The sequence below is a fragment of the Candida oxycetoniae genome (assembly GCF_023343755.2).
Source record: "Candida oxycetoniae strain CBS 10844 chromosome Unknown scaffold49, whole genome shotgun sequence".
Classification (NCBI taxonomy): domain Eukaryota; kingdom Fungi; phylum Ascomycota; class Pichiomycetes; order Serinales; family Debaryomycetaceae; genus Lodderomyces; species Lodderomyces oxycetoniae.
In genome coordinates this window covers 26,085-43,345 of record NW_026055486.1, presented here as the reverse complement: position 1 = coordinate 43,345, position 17,261 = coordinate 26,085, and the positions used below count along the sequence as shown (strand labels likewise).

The 17,261-nt window shown below is 37.6% G+C and overlaps 8 protein-coding genes across 8 annotated transcripts; 4 read left to right on the top strand and 4 right to left on the bottom strand. All coding sequences in view use genetic code 12, as the record gives it.

Annotated features, from left to right (window-relative positions):
- Positions 1-122: 122 nt before the first annotated feature.
- Positions 123-2,801, bottom strand: SLM2 (phosphatidylinositol 4,5-bisphosphate-binding protein; the record flags this gene model as incomplete). The annotated part of the gene is made up of 1 exon (XM_049326191.1): positions 123-2,801. The coding sequence occupies one exon, from the start codon at positions 2,799-2,801 to the stop codon at positions 123-125; it is 2,679 nt and encodes an 892-aa protein (XP_049178231.1).
- Positions 2,802-3,866: 1,065 nt separating this feature from the next.
- Positions 3,867-5,423, bottom strand: DBR1 (RNA lariat debranching enzyme; the record flags this gene model as incomplete). The annotated part of the gene is made up of 1 exon (XM_049326189.1): positions 3,867-5,423. The coding sequence occupies one exon, from the start codon at positions 5,421-5,423 to the stop codon at positions 3,867-3,869; it is 1,557 nt and encodes a 518-aa protein (XP_049178230.1).
- A 355-nt stretch (positions 5,424-5,778) lies between these two features.
- MCR1 (cytochrome-b5 reductase) lies at positions 5,779-6,711 on the bottom strand (the record flags this gene model as incomplete). Its single annotated transcript, XM_049326188.1, has 1 exon — positions 5,779-6,711. The coding sequence occupies one exon, from the start codon at positions 6,709-6,711 to the stop codon at positions 5,779-5,781; it is 933 nt and encodes a 310-aa protein (XP_049178229.1).
- Positions 6,712-7,567: 856 nt separating this feature from the next.
- Positions 7,568-8,644, top strand: KGF56_004720 (NADHX dehydratase; the record flags this gene model as incomplete). The annotated part of the gene is made up of 1 exon (XM_049326187.1): positions 7,568-8,644. One exon carries the CDS (start codon positions 7,568-7,570, stop codon positions 8,642-8,644), a length of 1,077 nt encoding a protein of 358 aa, XP_049178228.1.
- A 251-nt stretch (positions 8,645-8,895) lies between these two features.
- Positions 8,896-10,278, top strand: KGF56_004719 (uncharacterized protein; the record flags this gene model as incomplete). Its single annotated transcript, XM_049326186.1, has 1 exon — positions 8,896-10,278. One exon carries the CDS (start codon positions 8,896-8,898, stop codon positions 10,276-10,278), a length of 1,383 nt encoding a protein of 460 aa, XP_049178227.1.
- A 1,780-nt stretch (positions 10,279-12,058) lies between these two features.
- Positions 12,059-13,171, top strand: GPD2 (Gpd2p; the record flags this gene model as incomplete). The annotated part of the gene is made up of 1 exon (XM_049326185.1): positions 12,059-13,171. One exon carries the CDS (start codon positions 12,059-12,061, stop codon positions 13,169-13,171), a length of 1,113 nt encoding a protein of 370 aa, XP_049178226.1.
- Positions 13,172-13,522: 351 nt separating this feature from the next.
- On the bottom strand, positions 13,523-15,346 carry PLB2 (Plb2p; the record flags this gene model as incomplete). Its single annotated transcript, XM_049326184.1, has 1 exon — positions 13,523-15,346. The coding sequence occupies one exon, from the start codon at positions 15,344-15,346 to the stop codon at positions 13,523-13,525; it is 1,824 nt and encodes a 607-aa protein (XP_049178225.1).
- Positions 15,347-16,184: 838 nt separating this feature from the next.
- Positions 16,185-17,171, top strand: KGF56_004716 (uncharacterized protein; the record flags this gene model as incomplete). Its single annotated transcript, XM_049326183.1, has 1 exon — positions 16,185-17,171. The coding sequence occupies one exon, from the start codon at positions 16,185-16,187 to the stop codon at positions 17,169-17,171; it is 987 nt and encodes a 328-aa protein (XP_049178224.1).
- Positions 17,172-17,261: the final 90 nt, after the last annotated feature.

Here is a 17,261-nt window from a genome sequence, read left to right as displayed (position 1 = left end):
GGGGGGAGGAGGGGGGGGGTTTCACTGTAAATTGCATATGGAATTTGTATAAAATTGAACAGCTGCGTGTTCATGATTGAACTCAAAAAAAGAATAGAAAGTTGTTGAAACATACGGGATTCTCATGTATCTCTATTGATTACTATGTTTATATCTCCACTAGCGTCGACTGTATTTTCGGTTTGTTTCACATCGCTGCTTTTCAAAGTTGATACTTCATCAGCTGATAGCTGTCTTGGAACTCCGTAAACTTGACCTAAATCAACACCGCCGGTGGCTTGCGATACGTCTTGTCCATTATTCACTAATGTGTTACTTGCTTCCCTGCCACTATGCTCTGTTGCCTCGCCACCACTATTTTCTTCAGCTGCTTCACTTTGAGTTCCATGCTCCGTGTTGAGCGACATTGGGTATGGGGCAGAGTCTGGTCTAACTGGATGTTGTTGTTGTTGTTGTTGTTGTTGCTGTTGCAGTTGTTGCAGTTGTTGCAGTTGTTGCAGTTGTTGCAGTTGTTGTTGTTGTTCTTGCTGAGGATATGTTGTAAAATAAGCTGGTTCGAAAGGTTGCACAATTGGTGAGGTGCTCAAAACTGGTATTGGAGTTGCCTTAGGAGACGTAGAGAAGAATTGAGGTTGTGGTGTAGCTGGAGGCTGTGGCTGTGAAGATTGGGCTCTAGGCTGTTGACTCATTCCGGTATTCGGTATTGATGGAGTAATGGTATAGTACTGTTGTTGAACAGGATCATAAAATTGTTGTGGCTGTGAAGTTGTAGGTATATAATAAGGCACGTTTCCCGGTGTAGTGGCATAGGTCTGTTGCTGCTGTTGTTGTGGGAGATACTGTTCATTCTGGTGACGATCAGGTGGTATTCCGGAAGTACTCATAGTTTCAACAGGGATCAATTGATATGGTTGATACTGAACTCCTGGCAGTTGACTACGCAACTGCGGTATCAGTTGTTGATACGGTTGCTGCTGCTGCTGCTGCTGCTGCTGCTCTTGTTGTTTATGTTGCCTTTGATGCGTCTGATCTTGCGGGTAGTATACACCTTGATGATTCTTGTAACTAGAACTACGTCTCGAATCTCCATATGTGTCAACAGGTGTAATTAAAGTGCCATCGCTATTCACCATGTTGGGCAATCTTGGAGACTGGCTATTTTTTTGCGAAAATGTAGATGACAATCTCTTGGCATTTGCTATGGAAGTTGCTTGTGACAATGGCCTTGTATTTTTGGTTCCACTTCTCTGCAAATTAGACCCGGAGGAGTTGTTTGAATCAATAGTTTTCAGTGATTTTGACGGTGAACGCAACGATGATGCGCCAGATATAGACTTGGCCAAGGCAGCAGAATTTACGTTTTCACGAGACCTGCTTGGCAATGTTCGTGCCCTTGCCGATGGGGTTGGTAAACTGGTCAACTTTCTAATGTCGTTGAACCAATCAATCATATTTTGATATGTATTAGTTCTAAACACCCATTTATGAGTTTTGTTCATTAAGGCACTAGCCACCTTCGAGGTAAGGATGAATTTGTAAACACCATTAGGTTTACCATCGTCTTTAGAATGATCACTCACTGTACATGAATCTAACGGTAAGGACATGACTGGGTGTGGCTCTTTCTTCCTATCGCTTGATTTGAACTCGTGAATAAATGAGCAAGTAAGGACATACCATGCACTTGAATAATTTTTCAAAAACTTTGATCTCCGCTCAAGGGGTCCTTCTCGTACAACAACACTTAAATTAGAATCGAAATGCCTAATAATGAAATCCAGAAAATGTCTTTTTGGGATATCCAAGTCGATAAAAGTTCCATTTTTAACCGAGGATGTAGTTTGATTACCAACGGCACTAACACTAAGATTATTTGACGGTAAACTTCTCTCGATGAATGCATTCCACTCAAAATTTGATTCCTTGGACAAAAACCCATTGGTAATATCTGGGACCAAATAATCATTAAATGTAGAGTTTTCTTCTCGAATCAAATTTAAAAACATTGACATGTAATTTTGAATTTCGGAAACAACAATACTTTCCAATTGTTTTCCTGAGCTTTGGAGATTGGCATATGCATCATATAGGTAATTTTCCTCCACCAACTGTCTCTTCATTTGTCTATCCAATCTAATCTTCACCAAGTAAGGATCAAACTTCCCATGATCTCCGTCATGGTGATTATGAAGGCTGTGATTACCATCAAGTTTACCCGCCATATCAATAGCCTGGTTATATTGTCCAATCAACAATTTAGTTTCTGCCATTTCCTTTGCCAAGTTATTCTTGAAATCATTTTGTAGATTTCTAATCTCCTTAATTTTGACAAGCAAATCTTTCCTCAATTCCTCTAGTTTCGGGATAATTATAGCATTTATATCCTTTAGTGTTTTTGAAGAGTTGGTGACGTTTTGTTGGTGATATTTAAACAAGACATTCGGTACGTCTTGAACGGATCCATTGCCTATAGGTAAAAATGATTTATTAATTAATTCGATATCCTGATTGACAGCTAAGCTGTGATTGCTGCTTCCCGACGGTGGTGAGGCAGGGTAGTTGCTCCCGTTAGGTAGAAGTATTCCTCTAGCAGTGATGCTCAAGGCTTGCACCAATCTAGATTGTTGCCTAACAATTTCCTCTTGGACACTAGCATACTCTTTAAAATAATTTAGTAGTTCCTTAATAATGGCTCTCCAAGCAGAGAATCTATTGGCCATAATCTCGGTAGGGTAGTCCTGAGCACTTACAAAATTGTAAGGTAGCGAGACCGTCAAAGGGTTGTGCAAATCATAAGGCATACTTGACGGGGTGGGAACAACTTGTAAAAGATCCAAGACAGCCTTATAAAGAGCGTCAAACTTTATAAAAGAAAGAATAAAGTCAAAGTCAAAGGTAAGGCTAAAAAGTGAAAAAGAAATGTAAACGAGCAAATAAACAAGAGAAAAAAAAGAATTTGAGTGACAAGGCCAACTTTCAAGCGTAAAAGGTGCTGTGGCAATTGGCAAGAAAGATGGCCTTTTATTGAACAAACCCTCAATAAAGGTAGTAAGAGCTGGAACTGATAAGCCAGTAAAGCCGGTAATTGTAAGGCTGAATAGACTACATCTCTATTAGAGATTAGAGAATATATATGCTTGTGGGTTTTACCAATGGCAATTTATTTGTCAATGGGTGAAACAGGTCTCTTTTGAGTTCTGAGGGTTTGAATTGAGAGACTTTTGAATCAGCCGAAAAAATTGTTCCAAGTGTAAGAAAATAGAGGTGGCGCAACAAAATGTGGAGGTAGAGCATTGTTCTACAAATAGCAAAGTCATGTATCATGTAGATACTTTCAAATCTCATGTGTGAAAATAAGTACATGAGAATATTGCTCTGTTGGTCATAGCCCTTTTATACCAAGAATGCGACAAGAAAGGCTTGATTTTTAGTTTTTTTTTCTTGTAATCTAACGCCTTACTTTGAAAGTAAAATAATCTACACTATCGACACTATCGACACTATCGAGCGGAGCGAGATAGTGGAGCAGCACTGACTAGCTCTCACTATCGACACAATCGACACTATCTCGCCCTGCTCGAATAACATAGAGTAGTTATGTATTTGGGTGGCTTTAAAACTAATGTGTTAGTTTTTGAAAAGAGCGCACCTAAAGAGGAAATTAGTAAACTTACCCGGCTCTTGATTATCGAGACTCATTGAGCAAAACAAGATAGTGGAGCAGCATAAACTGTCACTATCGACACTATCTCGCTCTACTCCCCTAGTGTCAACTTACCCGGCTCTAAAATTTTAAATTTTTTTTATTTTTATCTCTATGTTTGTTTGTTTTTTGTTTGTTTTTTTTGTTTTTGTTTTTGTTTTTATCATAGTTGGACTTTTGGAACATTAAATTTTTCACAGTATGCAGTTGTTTGATCATTAGGATAATATTTCAACTTTTTATGGGCATTAGGCGGAGCCACCATTTCGAAATTGTCAGGTACTATAAATTCATCTTTGTTCAACTTCATAAGTTCCTCTACTTCAGCTTCGATCCCTTCCATCAACAAATGATTCTCACTAATCAAACTAGGATTTTGCAAAATTTCTCTAGGTTTAAAGTTAAGCTTGTTACTGTTTATTAATTGATCAACAATTTTGTTGATCGCAATAGCGCGCTTATCGTAAACAAGTTGACCCTTTGAATGCGACTCATCATCAAAATTATCATTTGAAGAAGCTTGAATTTGCATCATTTTCCAAAATTGTCTTTTGTGTCCGCATTTATCCAAGGCTAGAAATATAGTCTCTTGATGAGATCTAGTATTGGCATTCAACTTTGGCTTTTTGTTAGCTTCCATCTGTTTTGTAAGATCTGACTCGGACTCTGAACCGGACTCTGAACCGAACTCTGATCCTGACCCTAGCTTTGGTTCCAACTGTGATCCTGACCCTGGCTTTGGTTCCAACTGTGATCCTGACCTTAGCTTTGGTTCCAACTCTGATCCTGACCTTAGCTTTGGTTCCAACTCTGATCCTGACCCTAGCTTTGGTTCCAACTCTGATCCTGACCCTAGCTTTGGCTCCAACTCTGATCCTGACCCTAGCTTTGGCTCCAACTCTGATCCTGACGACTCAAGCTTATCCATATCAAGCTCAATTTCATTCTTGTTCTTAACCTTTTTCCTTTTGAGCTTGGATTTACCATTTCTCAGATTGCTGCCATCACTACTAACTACTGCATCAAACCGTACATGCAAATGGGCACTAAACCAATACCTTGGCTTTAGATGGTGCAATAGAATCTTATTTAAAGGACTACCCAATTGTCCCATTGCAATATCCCTTTTGAAAAACGGCTTCTTCTGTACAAGAAACCGTTCATTCCCATACTTTTCAATCCCAACGGGCCAATCGTGACTTAAACAAATATCAATTTCTCGATCACTTTCCTTCATGAGGTACATCTTTATGAAATTTGGTAACTTTTGATGATAAACACTGCGTATTGTTCCACGATCAAAAGGTATCTTCTCCATTGCAGCCGCATTTCGCATAAATGTACCGTGATTATATATTCCGCTCCATCCACATATTCGAACACCTTTATACCAAACACAACCAAAATCCCCAAGGTAATAAATAGAAGGAGCTACCCATCCTCCATATTTAAGTTCTTGTAGATACAGCGACGACTCATGATTGCCGCCAATGAAAATAGTCAATACGGGTGCCTTACGCTTCCCTGTATAATAATCTTGAAAATCGCCTAATCTTTGATATTTCTTTGGCACGCTCAATGCTTGAAAATCAGCACTATTTCGAATAGCTTGAAAATCTCCACATATTAATAACAAATCTACATCTTTGGATATATTACTATAGATTCTGTTTAATTCACCATGACAACATCCTTCAATACCCACTTTCAAAATATTCATTACACTCGTCTTTACCTTTACCTTTTTCACCAGTCTTTACCAGTCTTTACCAGTCTGTTTCACTGGTGTTTCCTCTTTACTGGTCTTTCCACCAGTCTTTCCTCTTCACTGGTCTTTTCCACCACTCTTTTTTCCCCTTAATTTTTTTCGCAATCGCAAGAGAGATGAGATTACAACACACACACACAACTATTTGTTGGTGAACAAAAGTGAAAAAATGTTCTTTTTCTTTATACACCGATTCCTAATTCTAAAAAAAAAAAGAATCATCTATTTAAAGTGAACTCCTAGAAGCTTGACTTGACTTTAGTTTAGTTTTTTTTTTTTTGTTGTTTTTCATTTTCATTTTCTTCTTCTAAAATTTAAAGACATTTTCCTTGGTAAATCCCAATTCTTTCAATGCACCATCGACTTCACCCTGGTCAGTTGGAGAGACTTTAACACCAGAAATAGCCTTGTATAATGCAGGAGGTCCACAAACAAAAACCTTGAAATCTGGGTTTGGTTTTTCTAATTCCTTCTCTAAAAACTCTTTAGTAATGTAACCAACTTCGCCTTCCCAAGAATCATCACCCTTTTTGTCATTGACAAAATAGGTCACTTTAACTTGATCCTTGTGTTTTTTGGCAATTTCATCAATTTTATCCTTTATCAAAACATCAGCTGGTGTAGTACTTCCATAAATCAAAGACACTTTAGTCTTGTCATCTGGATTATTGGCGATTTCGCGCAACAATTGGTATAATGGAGTAATACCAGTACCACCACCAATTAAAGCAATTGACTTGAATTGATTGGGCACCCATTTCCATTTAACAAATGGGCCTTTGAATGATAAGGTTTCGCCAACCTTCAAGTCATGGATATGAGTAGACATTTTACCACCCTCGTATTTTTTGATAACAAAATCAATAGTTCCCTGTTGATTTGGTTCTGAAACCGGAGTATATGGTCTAATCACATTGTTACCTTTAGGAGTAACAAATTTAGTCATCAACATAGAAGCGGTAATTAAACCAGAAGTGTCCTCAGGATTATTCAACTCAAAAGTCAAATGTTTGGTATCATGACTCAAATCCTCGAAATTTTTCAATTTCAAATCAACCCATTGGTCACCACCAGTGAATGTAGCATTTTTGCTACCGGAATCATTTTTGCTACCGGAATCATTGTTGATTTGAAATTGTGGTTGTGTAGAATAATAAGCCAAACCAATGGAAGTAGCGGTAACACCAACCAATGGTACCATAAACCTAGGAGTCAATAACCTACTCAACGAAACAGACATATTGCTTAAAAAAGTACAAAAGATTTACCAACTAGTTACCTAAAAAAAAAAAGAAGAGAACAAGAAGAAGAAGAAGGAGAGGGAAGAGTGGTGGAAAAAAAAAAAAGAATGCTTCTCTTGATCTTATATCAACAGAGAAGGGCAATAAAATGAAATAGAATCAAAGGTATATATAAAGGGGTGGTGGGAGAAAAAAGTGTGTATCAATGGAAAATCTCACTAAAAAAGCAATTGCATCATTGGGCGAAAAAACCGGGGCGCATAAAATGTGTTATATAGCTGTGGTTCTTCCGTTGAAAGCGAAGTGAGTGTGTGAAAGAAGGAGTTACCGATACACAGTGGGTAAAGGGGGGAAAAAAACAATAAATAATAATAATAATTAGTGATACTTTTATTAAAGAAAAGAAAGAGTTTTTGCACTTTGTGGGAAGAAGGGTTGTCACTGAAAGCCACCGGGTTTAGTTTTGATGGTTTAGTACTTTAATCATGTTTAAGGTGGTATTCAGCTGATGCTGACAAAACTCTGTAAAAACGATGAATTTTGGAATTGCATTTGCTCACTCCTTTAGACTTAGACTAGAGGACTAGAAGACTAATGGACTAGAGGACTAGAGGACTAGAGGACTATGGGGGGGGGGGGGGTGGCCTGGAAAGGAAGAAGCTTCTTTTTTAATTTTTCACGTTATTTATCATAAATTATATAAGCAGAGTAATGTAATTACATAAGCAGAGCAATAAAATTACATAATAACAATTATTCCTTTATAGCAAGTATCATCTAAGGAATCTTGATTCGAGTAAAGATCATCTGAGGAGACTTGATATAAGTAAAGTTCAACTCTATTGTATATAGCCCATGCTCCGCAATAAGACACATAAGGAATTGATTCATTTGTCACGTCAATTGGTACAGCCGCTTTTACCAAATTTTCATAAAGGTCAAGCTGGTAAAGTATGTGTTATTGGTGGCAGTGAAGATTATACTGGAGCACCGTTTTTCTCTGCTCATTCGGCGGCATTAGTTGGCGCAGACTTATCACACGTTATCTGTGAGAAACAGGCAGCTTTAGTGATAAAATCCTACACCCCCGATCTTATGGTTCATCCCTATTTGCTAGACTTGGAAAATCCCTTGGTGAAAATTGGAGACGATGAATTAAAGAATATAAGAAAACTATCAATTGAAGATATTCTAAATTCAACAAATGATGGTGTATTGAACAGGATCATCGACGATTTGGTTTTGCCAAAAGTTCAAACCTTACTCGATAAAACTGATATTATAGTTGTTGGTCCCGGTTTCGGAAGAGACCCATTAATGTTGAAAACTTTAGTACGCATTGTTGAAGAGGTCAAAGTGTTGAATAAGCCAATCATATTTGATGCTGATTCGCTCTACCTCCTTTCTATACAACCTCAGTTGATCACCAATTACTCAAAGGCAATATTAACCCCAAATGTTGTTGAGTTTCAAAGAATAGCTAAAAAGTTTGACATTTCAATAGACTTGAAAAACCGATATTCTCAAGATAGTCTAATTGAGCAAACTCAACAAGTTTCACAGAGATTGGGGAATGTGTTAATTTTTAGAAAGGGAGAAAGTGATATAATTGCAAATACAAAACTGGTGGTTGTTAACAGCTTTCCAGGTTCGCCGAAGCGGGTGGGAGGTCAGGGCGATACACTAACCGGTGCTATTGCAACCTTGGTCAATTGGTCAAATAATTACCTAGATGCCATGTGGGATAATAAAGTTGAAATCGAAATTGATGATGCTCATATTTTGGCATGTTATGCGGCTAGTTCATTAGTTCGAGTCGCTAGTGGCAAAGCATTTAAAAAGCATGGCAGAGCAATGCAAACGTCAAATGTTCATGAGTATATTCATGATGCATATTTAGAGTTGTTCGATGATAGTACATCTAGGTTATAAAATTGAAGAAACCATCTAATGTATTCTTTAACTAGTCACGTGACTATATATTTTTCTATCTCTCTCTCTCTCTTTTCTCTGATGGCCTTTTGTTTTTCTCGGCTTAAGCTTTTTTTTTTTTTTTTTTTTTTAATTTTTAATTTTTAATTTTTTTTTTTTAATTTTCGGTTAAAGTGGGGAAAAAGAGAGGGCGCTAACTTAAGTGATTCAAGCACAAGCCTGAGAGATACTATTAGTAGTTGTAGATAACCATGGATGCAGCTAGTTGTGGACCATCCAGTGCGTTACAGAACTTGAATAAACATACTCAGAGAGATACATCGCTACAGCATCAAAGGATTACGGGTCAACTGCAACAACATGGTATACATCAATTTAGACAAGGTCACAATATCGATAGTAAGTTGAATCAAGAATTTCAAAACTTCAATCAGGATGCAGGTGGGAACGATTTCGCTGGCCAGTTTATTGGGATGAACCGTCCTTTGTTGCAGACGAATGTGCCACATGCCCTACAACAACAACACCAGCAACGTGGGTGGATTCAAGACTTTTCAAAGATGAGTATCGATCAGGGACAGCAGCCGATGCAGCAACAGCAACATGTGCAATCGCAAAGAATTCAGAATGACTGGCTGGGACAGTTTGCACAACCGGGGGGCTTGTCACTTCAACAACAACCACAACCACAACAGGTTGCACAACCTAATCGGCAATTTCAAGTGAATCCTAGCTACTCGTTAGGTAGAATACAAAACACAGGGGGGCTATATATGAACCCTGCTGTGGCTGCTCCAGTTCTGGTTCCTCAGTTTAACCAGCAGTCGGAACACCAACAAGCTCACAAATTTGAAGATCAACAAAAACAGTTTGAGAATGAATTTGATGCGATCGAGAAGGAATTGCAACTGGAGTCACAAGTACAACGAGATGATTCAGGTAAGGATATTTTTGCTGAAGCAGCGAGAAAAATAGAAAAGACTATGAATTCGTTTAATACCAATGATTCTGAAATGGCTAATAAATTTCAAAATTCGGAATTCTTAAAGCTAATGAGCTCGATTGGCGGGAAAAAAGTTGAATTACAGGATAACAAACTTGTTAATGTAGAGAATCAACAAGATATAAGGGAACAGCAAGATTCACTTGATAGTATGCCTCATGAGTCATCATCTTCTACCGTGAATCAAGGCAAGTTTCAAAATAGTTCAAGTATAGATTATCATGAACCTATACATAACCACGACCATCATCATCATTTTGATAACGATGAATGGAGTAGTGAGCAAATTCCCAACTTGCCGCTACCATCTGGCATAAGCAGTAAGCAACAAAAACTTGAAAAGGAGTCTCAACCGCCAATACAGCAGCAAGAGGAGAATAGATTACCAGATCCGCTTGCACATATATCCGTTGGTCAATTAGAGGGCATTACAGATCCACTTGCTGCGGCTAGAATAATTAGTGGTGGCCAAGTTCAAACAAGAGATTGGGTTGATGGAGATGATGATTGGTTAACTCAAGATATGCCTACATTAGCACTGAGACCTAGACCATGGAGGAAGGGACAAATTGTAGATCACCATTGGGACGAAATGTATCGTGATTACAGACACGATGACGACTATAATTGAAAAAGAAAAAGAAAGAAAAAGAAAAGAACCCAGCTTGTAAATTGAAATCTCATCATAGACAATTTAGTTTTATGTAGCACACTAACCTCTATAGAGATTAGTAACAGTCGTAAATTATTGACATTTTTTTTTCTTGCCAAAAAAAAGAAAAGAGAAGAAAGGAAAAGAGAAGAGAAGAGAAGAGAAGAGAAAAGAAGAGAAGAGAAGAGAAGAGAAAAGAAGAGAAAAGAAAAGAACCGTAGCGAGTCGGGAGTCAATTGCATTCACCCCCCTTAATGTGGGCTAATTTGTGGATGGATGTGGGACGGAGGGGGCGAGAGATTAAATTTAAGACATTACAAACGTTGATTGTCGTAATACTTTAAAACAGTCGCAATATATATACGTAATTTTACTTGACTATAATAATCCTTTATGCAATGGTTATGCAATTGCCCCATTACCATGCTTATGTGTAATGTACTATGATAGGGAAATAAGTAGTGCACTTATCTTTTGAGATGCGCACTACCACCACTGAAAAAAGGTAGTGTACGTTTCTCTAAATAGAAGGTTCTTTTTGTTGGGCGAAAGTTGTATTGGGGTAAAACTAATTAGGGAATGCATAGAAAAAAAAAAATTTCTTTTTACAATTGGTAAGTGTCATATTTGATCGATATAGTCCGATCATTTGTCAACACTTGTAGTAGAGAAATAAGAAGGGATGGAAGAGAAATAAGAAGGGATGGAAGAGAAAAAAGAAATAAGGTAGAAGACGAGAGAAGTGAGGGGTAGCAATTAGAGTCAGATATGGAAGGGGCCACAGAACCCGCAAGAAGGGGGGGAGGGGGAGGGGGAGGAAAGAAAGAATTGTGAAGGGGGAGGGGGGGGGCTTTTTTCCTCTATTTTTTTTTTTGAACATACAAATCATATTAGTATTGTTTGAAACAAGAAGTTTACGTCATTGATATTGAATCTTTGGGTGGCTTCTACGTAGAAGCCACTTAAAGGTTGTTTCTCTACTCTGTTCCTCCCCTATACCTCTTTTTAAATCATTGTCAAATAACTTCTGCGGTGTTGGTTTGTTCTTTTTGCTATTGCTATTTTATAGTCTCTCTATTTACTGGACTTCATTTCGCCGGATACTTGACCTTTCATATTTTGTGCGCTTAAAAAGAACTGCCATTCTTTTTTTTTTTGCAATTAGAAAAGTATACATGTCCTGCATATAAATACAAGACAGTGCTACCAAATGAGATCCAGGAACATCAAAAAAAGAAAAAGAGAAAAGACAATATAAACTTAACTATTGTTTCGGTTGTAGTAGTAGTAGTAGTAGTAGTAGCAGTATTGAATGTATTGGCGATAGTTGTAGCTGCTGCAGTAGTAACAGCTATAGACGGTTACATTTGACCATTCTTTTTCTTTTTTCTTTTCTTTTGTTTATTATCTGCAAGAAAACCATATATATTTTCTTCACGCAATCAAAGAACTTTGATGCGTTGAAAAAAGAAAGAAAAAATAAAAAAAAAAAAAGAAAAAAATAAAAATAAAAATAAAAAATCTTAATTATTTAGAGACCGATGAGTTTAAAATTATCTTACTATGATATCATCATCTTTATCACCACCACACTCAATTTCATGTCAATAAAATAGGCATCTCAACTCCGGAAATTTTTATCAATTCATATAAAACTTGTGTCTCCTGAAAGAGTGCTCCAAAAAAAAAAAAATTTAGAGATAATTTAATCTTTATTTCTTTCTTTGGCACCACTAATAAAATCAATTTATCCAGAATTATGACTACATCGACGCCTTATAGTATTGAAAATCCCTTCAAAGTGGCCATCATTGGGTCAGGTAATTGGGGTACCGCAGTTGCTAAATTGGTTGCTGAAAACTGTTCAGAAAAACCAGAGATTTTCCAAAAAGATGTTCAAATGTGGGTGTTCCAAGAGGTCATTGATGGCAGAAACTTGACTGATATAATAAATAACGACCATGAGAATGTCAAATACTTACCTGGAATCGAATTACCAAGCAACTTGATTGCAAATCCAGATATCATTGATACCGTAAAAGACGCTGACTTGTTAGTATTCAATATTCCACACCAATTCTTACCCAGAGTTAGCAAACAATTGAAAGGTCATGTGAAACCAACAGCAAGAGCCGTTTCCTGTTTAAAAGGTTTAGAAGTTGACTCTGACGGTTGCAAATTGTTATCAACTTCCATAACTGATGAGTTGGGTATTTATTGTGGTGTTTTATCGGGAGCCAATATTGCTACAGAAGTAGCCAAAGGAAACTGGTCTGAAACTTCAATCGGGTATACCGTACCTCCGGATTTTAGAGGACCGGGTAAAGATATTGACGAGTTTGTTCTTAAACAAGTATTTCACAGACCTTATTTCCATGTTAGAGTTATACAAGACGTTGTTGGTGCTTCAGTTGCAGGCGCCTTGAAAAATGTAGTTGCTTGCGCAGTGGGATTTGTGATTGGCGCAGGTTGGGGGGACAATGCAAAAGCCGCAATAATGAGAATTGGAATAAAAGAAATTATCCACTTTGCTTCGTATTGGGAGAAATTTGGTATAAAAGGATTAGCTCCACCTTCACCATCAACATTTACGGAAGAATCAGCGGGTGTGGCTGATTTAATAACAACTTGTTCGGGAGGAAGAAACGTTAAAGTGGCTACTTACATGATCAAGCACAATGTAGATGCTTGGGAGGCTGAGAAAATAGTACTCAAGGGTCAAAGCTCTCAAGGGATAATAACCGCTAAAGAGGTACATGAACTATTAACCAATTTCAAACTTACTCACGAGTTTCCATTATTTGAGGCTACTTATAGAATAATTTACGAAAATGGCCATGTTGATGATTTGCCAGATTTGTTAAATTCGTAGTAAATTAGGGAAAAAAAAAAAAACAAGAAAAAGGAGGAAGATTTAATTATATAAGTAAGAAACATATATATCTATGTTGTTGTATATTAGATAAATAATAATATTTCAAAAATAAGGCATTTGATACTATCTTGCAAATCTCTTGAAAAAAGCCTTTTGTTGTTATCTTCACAACACCTCTTATATAATACATAGCTATCATCCATTTTTTTTTAAAAAAAAAAGAAAAAAAGAAAGAAAAAAAAAAGTAAACATAAAAGTCAAAAGCAATTTTAGACTTCAGCAATTAGTAGTAATAGTAGTAGTAGTAGAAGTAGCAGTTAGGTGTGATACTAACGCTTTTTCAATTTATCACTCCAGTTTGTGGACTTTTGAAGCTCCAGGGATATCGCACAGATTGTAGGGTCCAGCACCGACTGTTCTTCCCTCATCATCAAAATTGTCACCAATGGAAGGACCATCATAGATAGTGCCATCCCAACAATATTTTTCAAAACATTGTTTACACTGATCAGTCTGTGTTAAATTCATTCTCTCTTGTTCTCTTCTAATGATTGCACAACCAACACATGCCTCCCATTCATCGTCTAATGTTCCATTCAATCTAGAAGCAACTTCAAATCCATTTTGAATCATCCTGTTCCTCTCCTGTACGCTATACTCTAACTTGAATGTAGATGTGTTGGACCAAAAGGTAAAAGGTCTGTTGGCGATATATATCACCAAAGGTACATCATAGATATCATCGGTTAAAGTGGACAAATTCTTAGCATCACACCCGAAAAACGTAGGCTTTGCGGTCAAGTTCAAATTGAGAAAGCTACTTTGACCTGGTACATATGGGAATGCGATTCCCTTTCCCTGTTCTGAAAATTGACGTTCATACGTCTGGATCAAAGCTGTACCGTCTGGCCAATTCAATTCATCGGCTGAATTATCAAACGCAAAAACTACACTTAGGTTTCTATGCAACAACGGCAACAATGGCACGTTTTGACCATCTTCACCTCCATCGGCCAAATATAACGTTTTTGACTCTGCAATTGGTGTATCTGGATTCGTGCTCTTGTAGAAAGGATTGGGATTATAATGCGCCACGTCCACGTTCAATTTCTCAAAAGGATCAACCAAAATCTCTTCAATGATCTTTTGAAGAAACTCAGGAATATAATCTTGGTCTATGGTTAATAATATGTCATTAAACAATGATGACGAAGTGCCAATGAAAAAACCAGTATTGTCAAATCCATTGATACACCTTGATGATGATGATGATGATGATGATGACGGGACACCATTATCAAGCTCAGTACCCAAATATTTCGTTTGAACAAAAGATCCCAAAGAAGGATCACGACTTCCAATTTCATATGGAGTCAATTCAAAAACTGTGCTATTCAGATTAACAATCGTAGTATTGGGTTCTCTTCCATCCGCAACCAATATAGGAAAAGGGCTATAATAGTTTTGAAATACAGGCAATTGCACCACATTCAGAAAGGGGAAACCGGCTGCCTCTTGAGGAAAAAATGGCAAGAGCTGATAGCTCAAGGCTCTTCCCCAAAAGTCAGTTATGCTAATAGTAAATCCATTAAGTTGTTTCGACTCTACCTGCAAAGCAATTTCTATCCACATTTCCAATTCTTCAACTAGATTATCATAATAGTCCAATATCGAGTTAACAGTGTTCCACAAGATATCCTGGGACAATATTTGATCAATTGTGACTAAATTATTGCTAACTAGTGAACCAACTAACCATGCGCCGCCTGATAGCCCTGATATATAATTTGACAGCTGCAAAACACCACCCAAACTGTTCCCATTAATCAAATTAGTTCTTGAGTCTAAAGCTGCATACTCGCCTGCACCAACTAGTTGTGCTCTGTATCCTCCACCTGAGAAGGCCACCCCAATAGTAGGGTTTGCAACCGATAAAAATGCATCAACGTCGAAATCATGTAAGTTGGAGCTCTTCAAATATTGGCCCAAATTCTGTTTAGCAATAGTGTATCTCGACTGTATATAAGTAGCTTCGTTCGAATTTAGGCCCGTTGATGAATTTCTTACCAAAGATCCAGCTGGACAGTCAACCTCTATTGGCGCATATCCAGCGGGACTCGAAAGCAGCGACCAAAACCCTGAGAAAACTAGACTAGGCCAGTTTGTCAACATTTTTCCTTAAAATAAAATAGAACCCTGTTGTTTTTTCTTTCTTTCTCCCTTTTGCAAGCTATCCTTGAAGCTTTATACTAACCCAATTCTAACGTGGGGTTGCCTTGCCAGGGTAATTTGCAACCAAAAATGGATTCGTCTGCAACACTTTTGGACCCTAGCTTGATGGGTCACTTGGTAGCGCGTAATACCAGTTTTTTCTTGCCTCTTTGCAACCATTGAGTTTACCAGGTTGAGGAGTTGACTCCACCTTCATGTAGTTACAACACTATCGAGTAGTCACAACACTATCGAGTAGTCACAACACTATCGAGCAGAGCGAGATAGTGTTTAAGTGATAGAGGTGATATATTTGCGGTTGATTTCTAGTCCTATTTTGATTTTATGCTCATCAGTAACTTTGTTTTATTTGAATGCAAAATAAACAAAAGAAATTGAAAGATGAAAGAGATTGTGAGATAAAATACAATCGAACAATACTGTCGAGCAACACTACTGAGCAACACTACCGAGCAACACTATCGAGCAGAGCGAGATAGTGTTGTAACAAGCTACTGAGTGTTGTAACAAGCTACTAAGTGTTGCTCCACTATCTCGGTATGCTCGAGAGTGTCGATAGTGACGATAGTGACGATAGTGTCGCCTCTTTCTTATTCATTTGGTGCCAAAGTAAAAGAAATACCAAAAGCAGTCTTAACAGATCACGTGACTCAAGTATTCTTTTTTTGTTTTTCAAATTGCCTTTTTGAGGGTTTCAAATAAGCAAAGTATCGTTTTCATTAGGGACCCACCATCTAAACCACATATTGGGAAGATTCATGTCTCATTTTCAGTTCGGATGTCGTCGAATACCCCTTATGACCCTAATCCCTATGATCATCACCACCAAGGGGGCTTTCTCTCCAACTTTAGAAGCTCACTAACTCAGAATTTTAGAGAATCACGAGAGTGGTTTTCAGCACAATCAATGATTATCAAAACTACTTTAGTCGTTATAGCCTTATTGTTGGTCGTTGTTTGCATATTGTTCCTTATTTTCCATTCATATCTTATAAGCGTGCTTATTCAGCTATCAGACGATTGGCGAAATCTTCCCTATGGTAGTGTTCTCATTTTCTTATTAATCTTTATTGTTGGGTTCCCACCTTTAATTGGTTTCACTGCAATTAGTCTTTTGACAGGAATGATTTATGGGTTCCCAAATGGTTGGCCTATTCTTGCCGCGGGCTCGGTCTTGGGCTCAACTGTGGCATTTTTGGTGTACAAATATTTATTACATAACCAAGCCATGAGGCTAATGAACCATAGTGAGATGTTTAGAGCGTTTGCCGAAATATTGAGTGAAGACAACTCACTAGTTTTGTTGATCTTGATTCGGTTGTGTCCTACACCTTATTCCTTGTCCAATGGAGCACTATCTGCAATCCCCGAGCTTTCATTATTGAATTATTTCCTAGCCATGTTGATTACTTCTCCAAAGCTATTAATTCATTTGTATATTGGCAGTAAGTTGAAAGAGCTTGGAAAAGGGAGCTCGAACAAGATTGTCGATGTGATTAGTATTACCATTACTGGGATTGCTGCATCATTAGCGACTTACTTAATTTATGCAAGGATGCGTGCCAAATTAGCAAGTTTCCATCAAAGAGGCGTAGTTAGTGATGATGCGTTATTATTTGGCAATTTCGAAGATGAACTAGAGATGGCAAGTCACAATGACATAGAATTGAACTCTTCAGATTTCGATACTGATAATTTTATAATTGGAGATGGTGAAGAGGAGGAAAATGAAGCACTACAAGGAGAAACATCTAAGCCGCTGTAGAACTGTACAAGGCAATTTGAATTGTGTCGTATTAAACTAGATAACATTAGACAGTAATAGAATAGACATCAAGTAGACACTAGCGACACT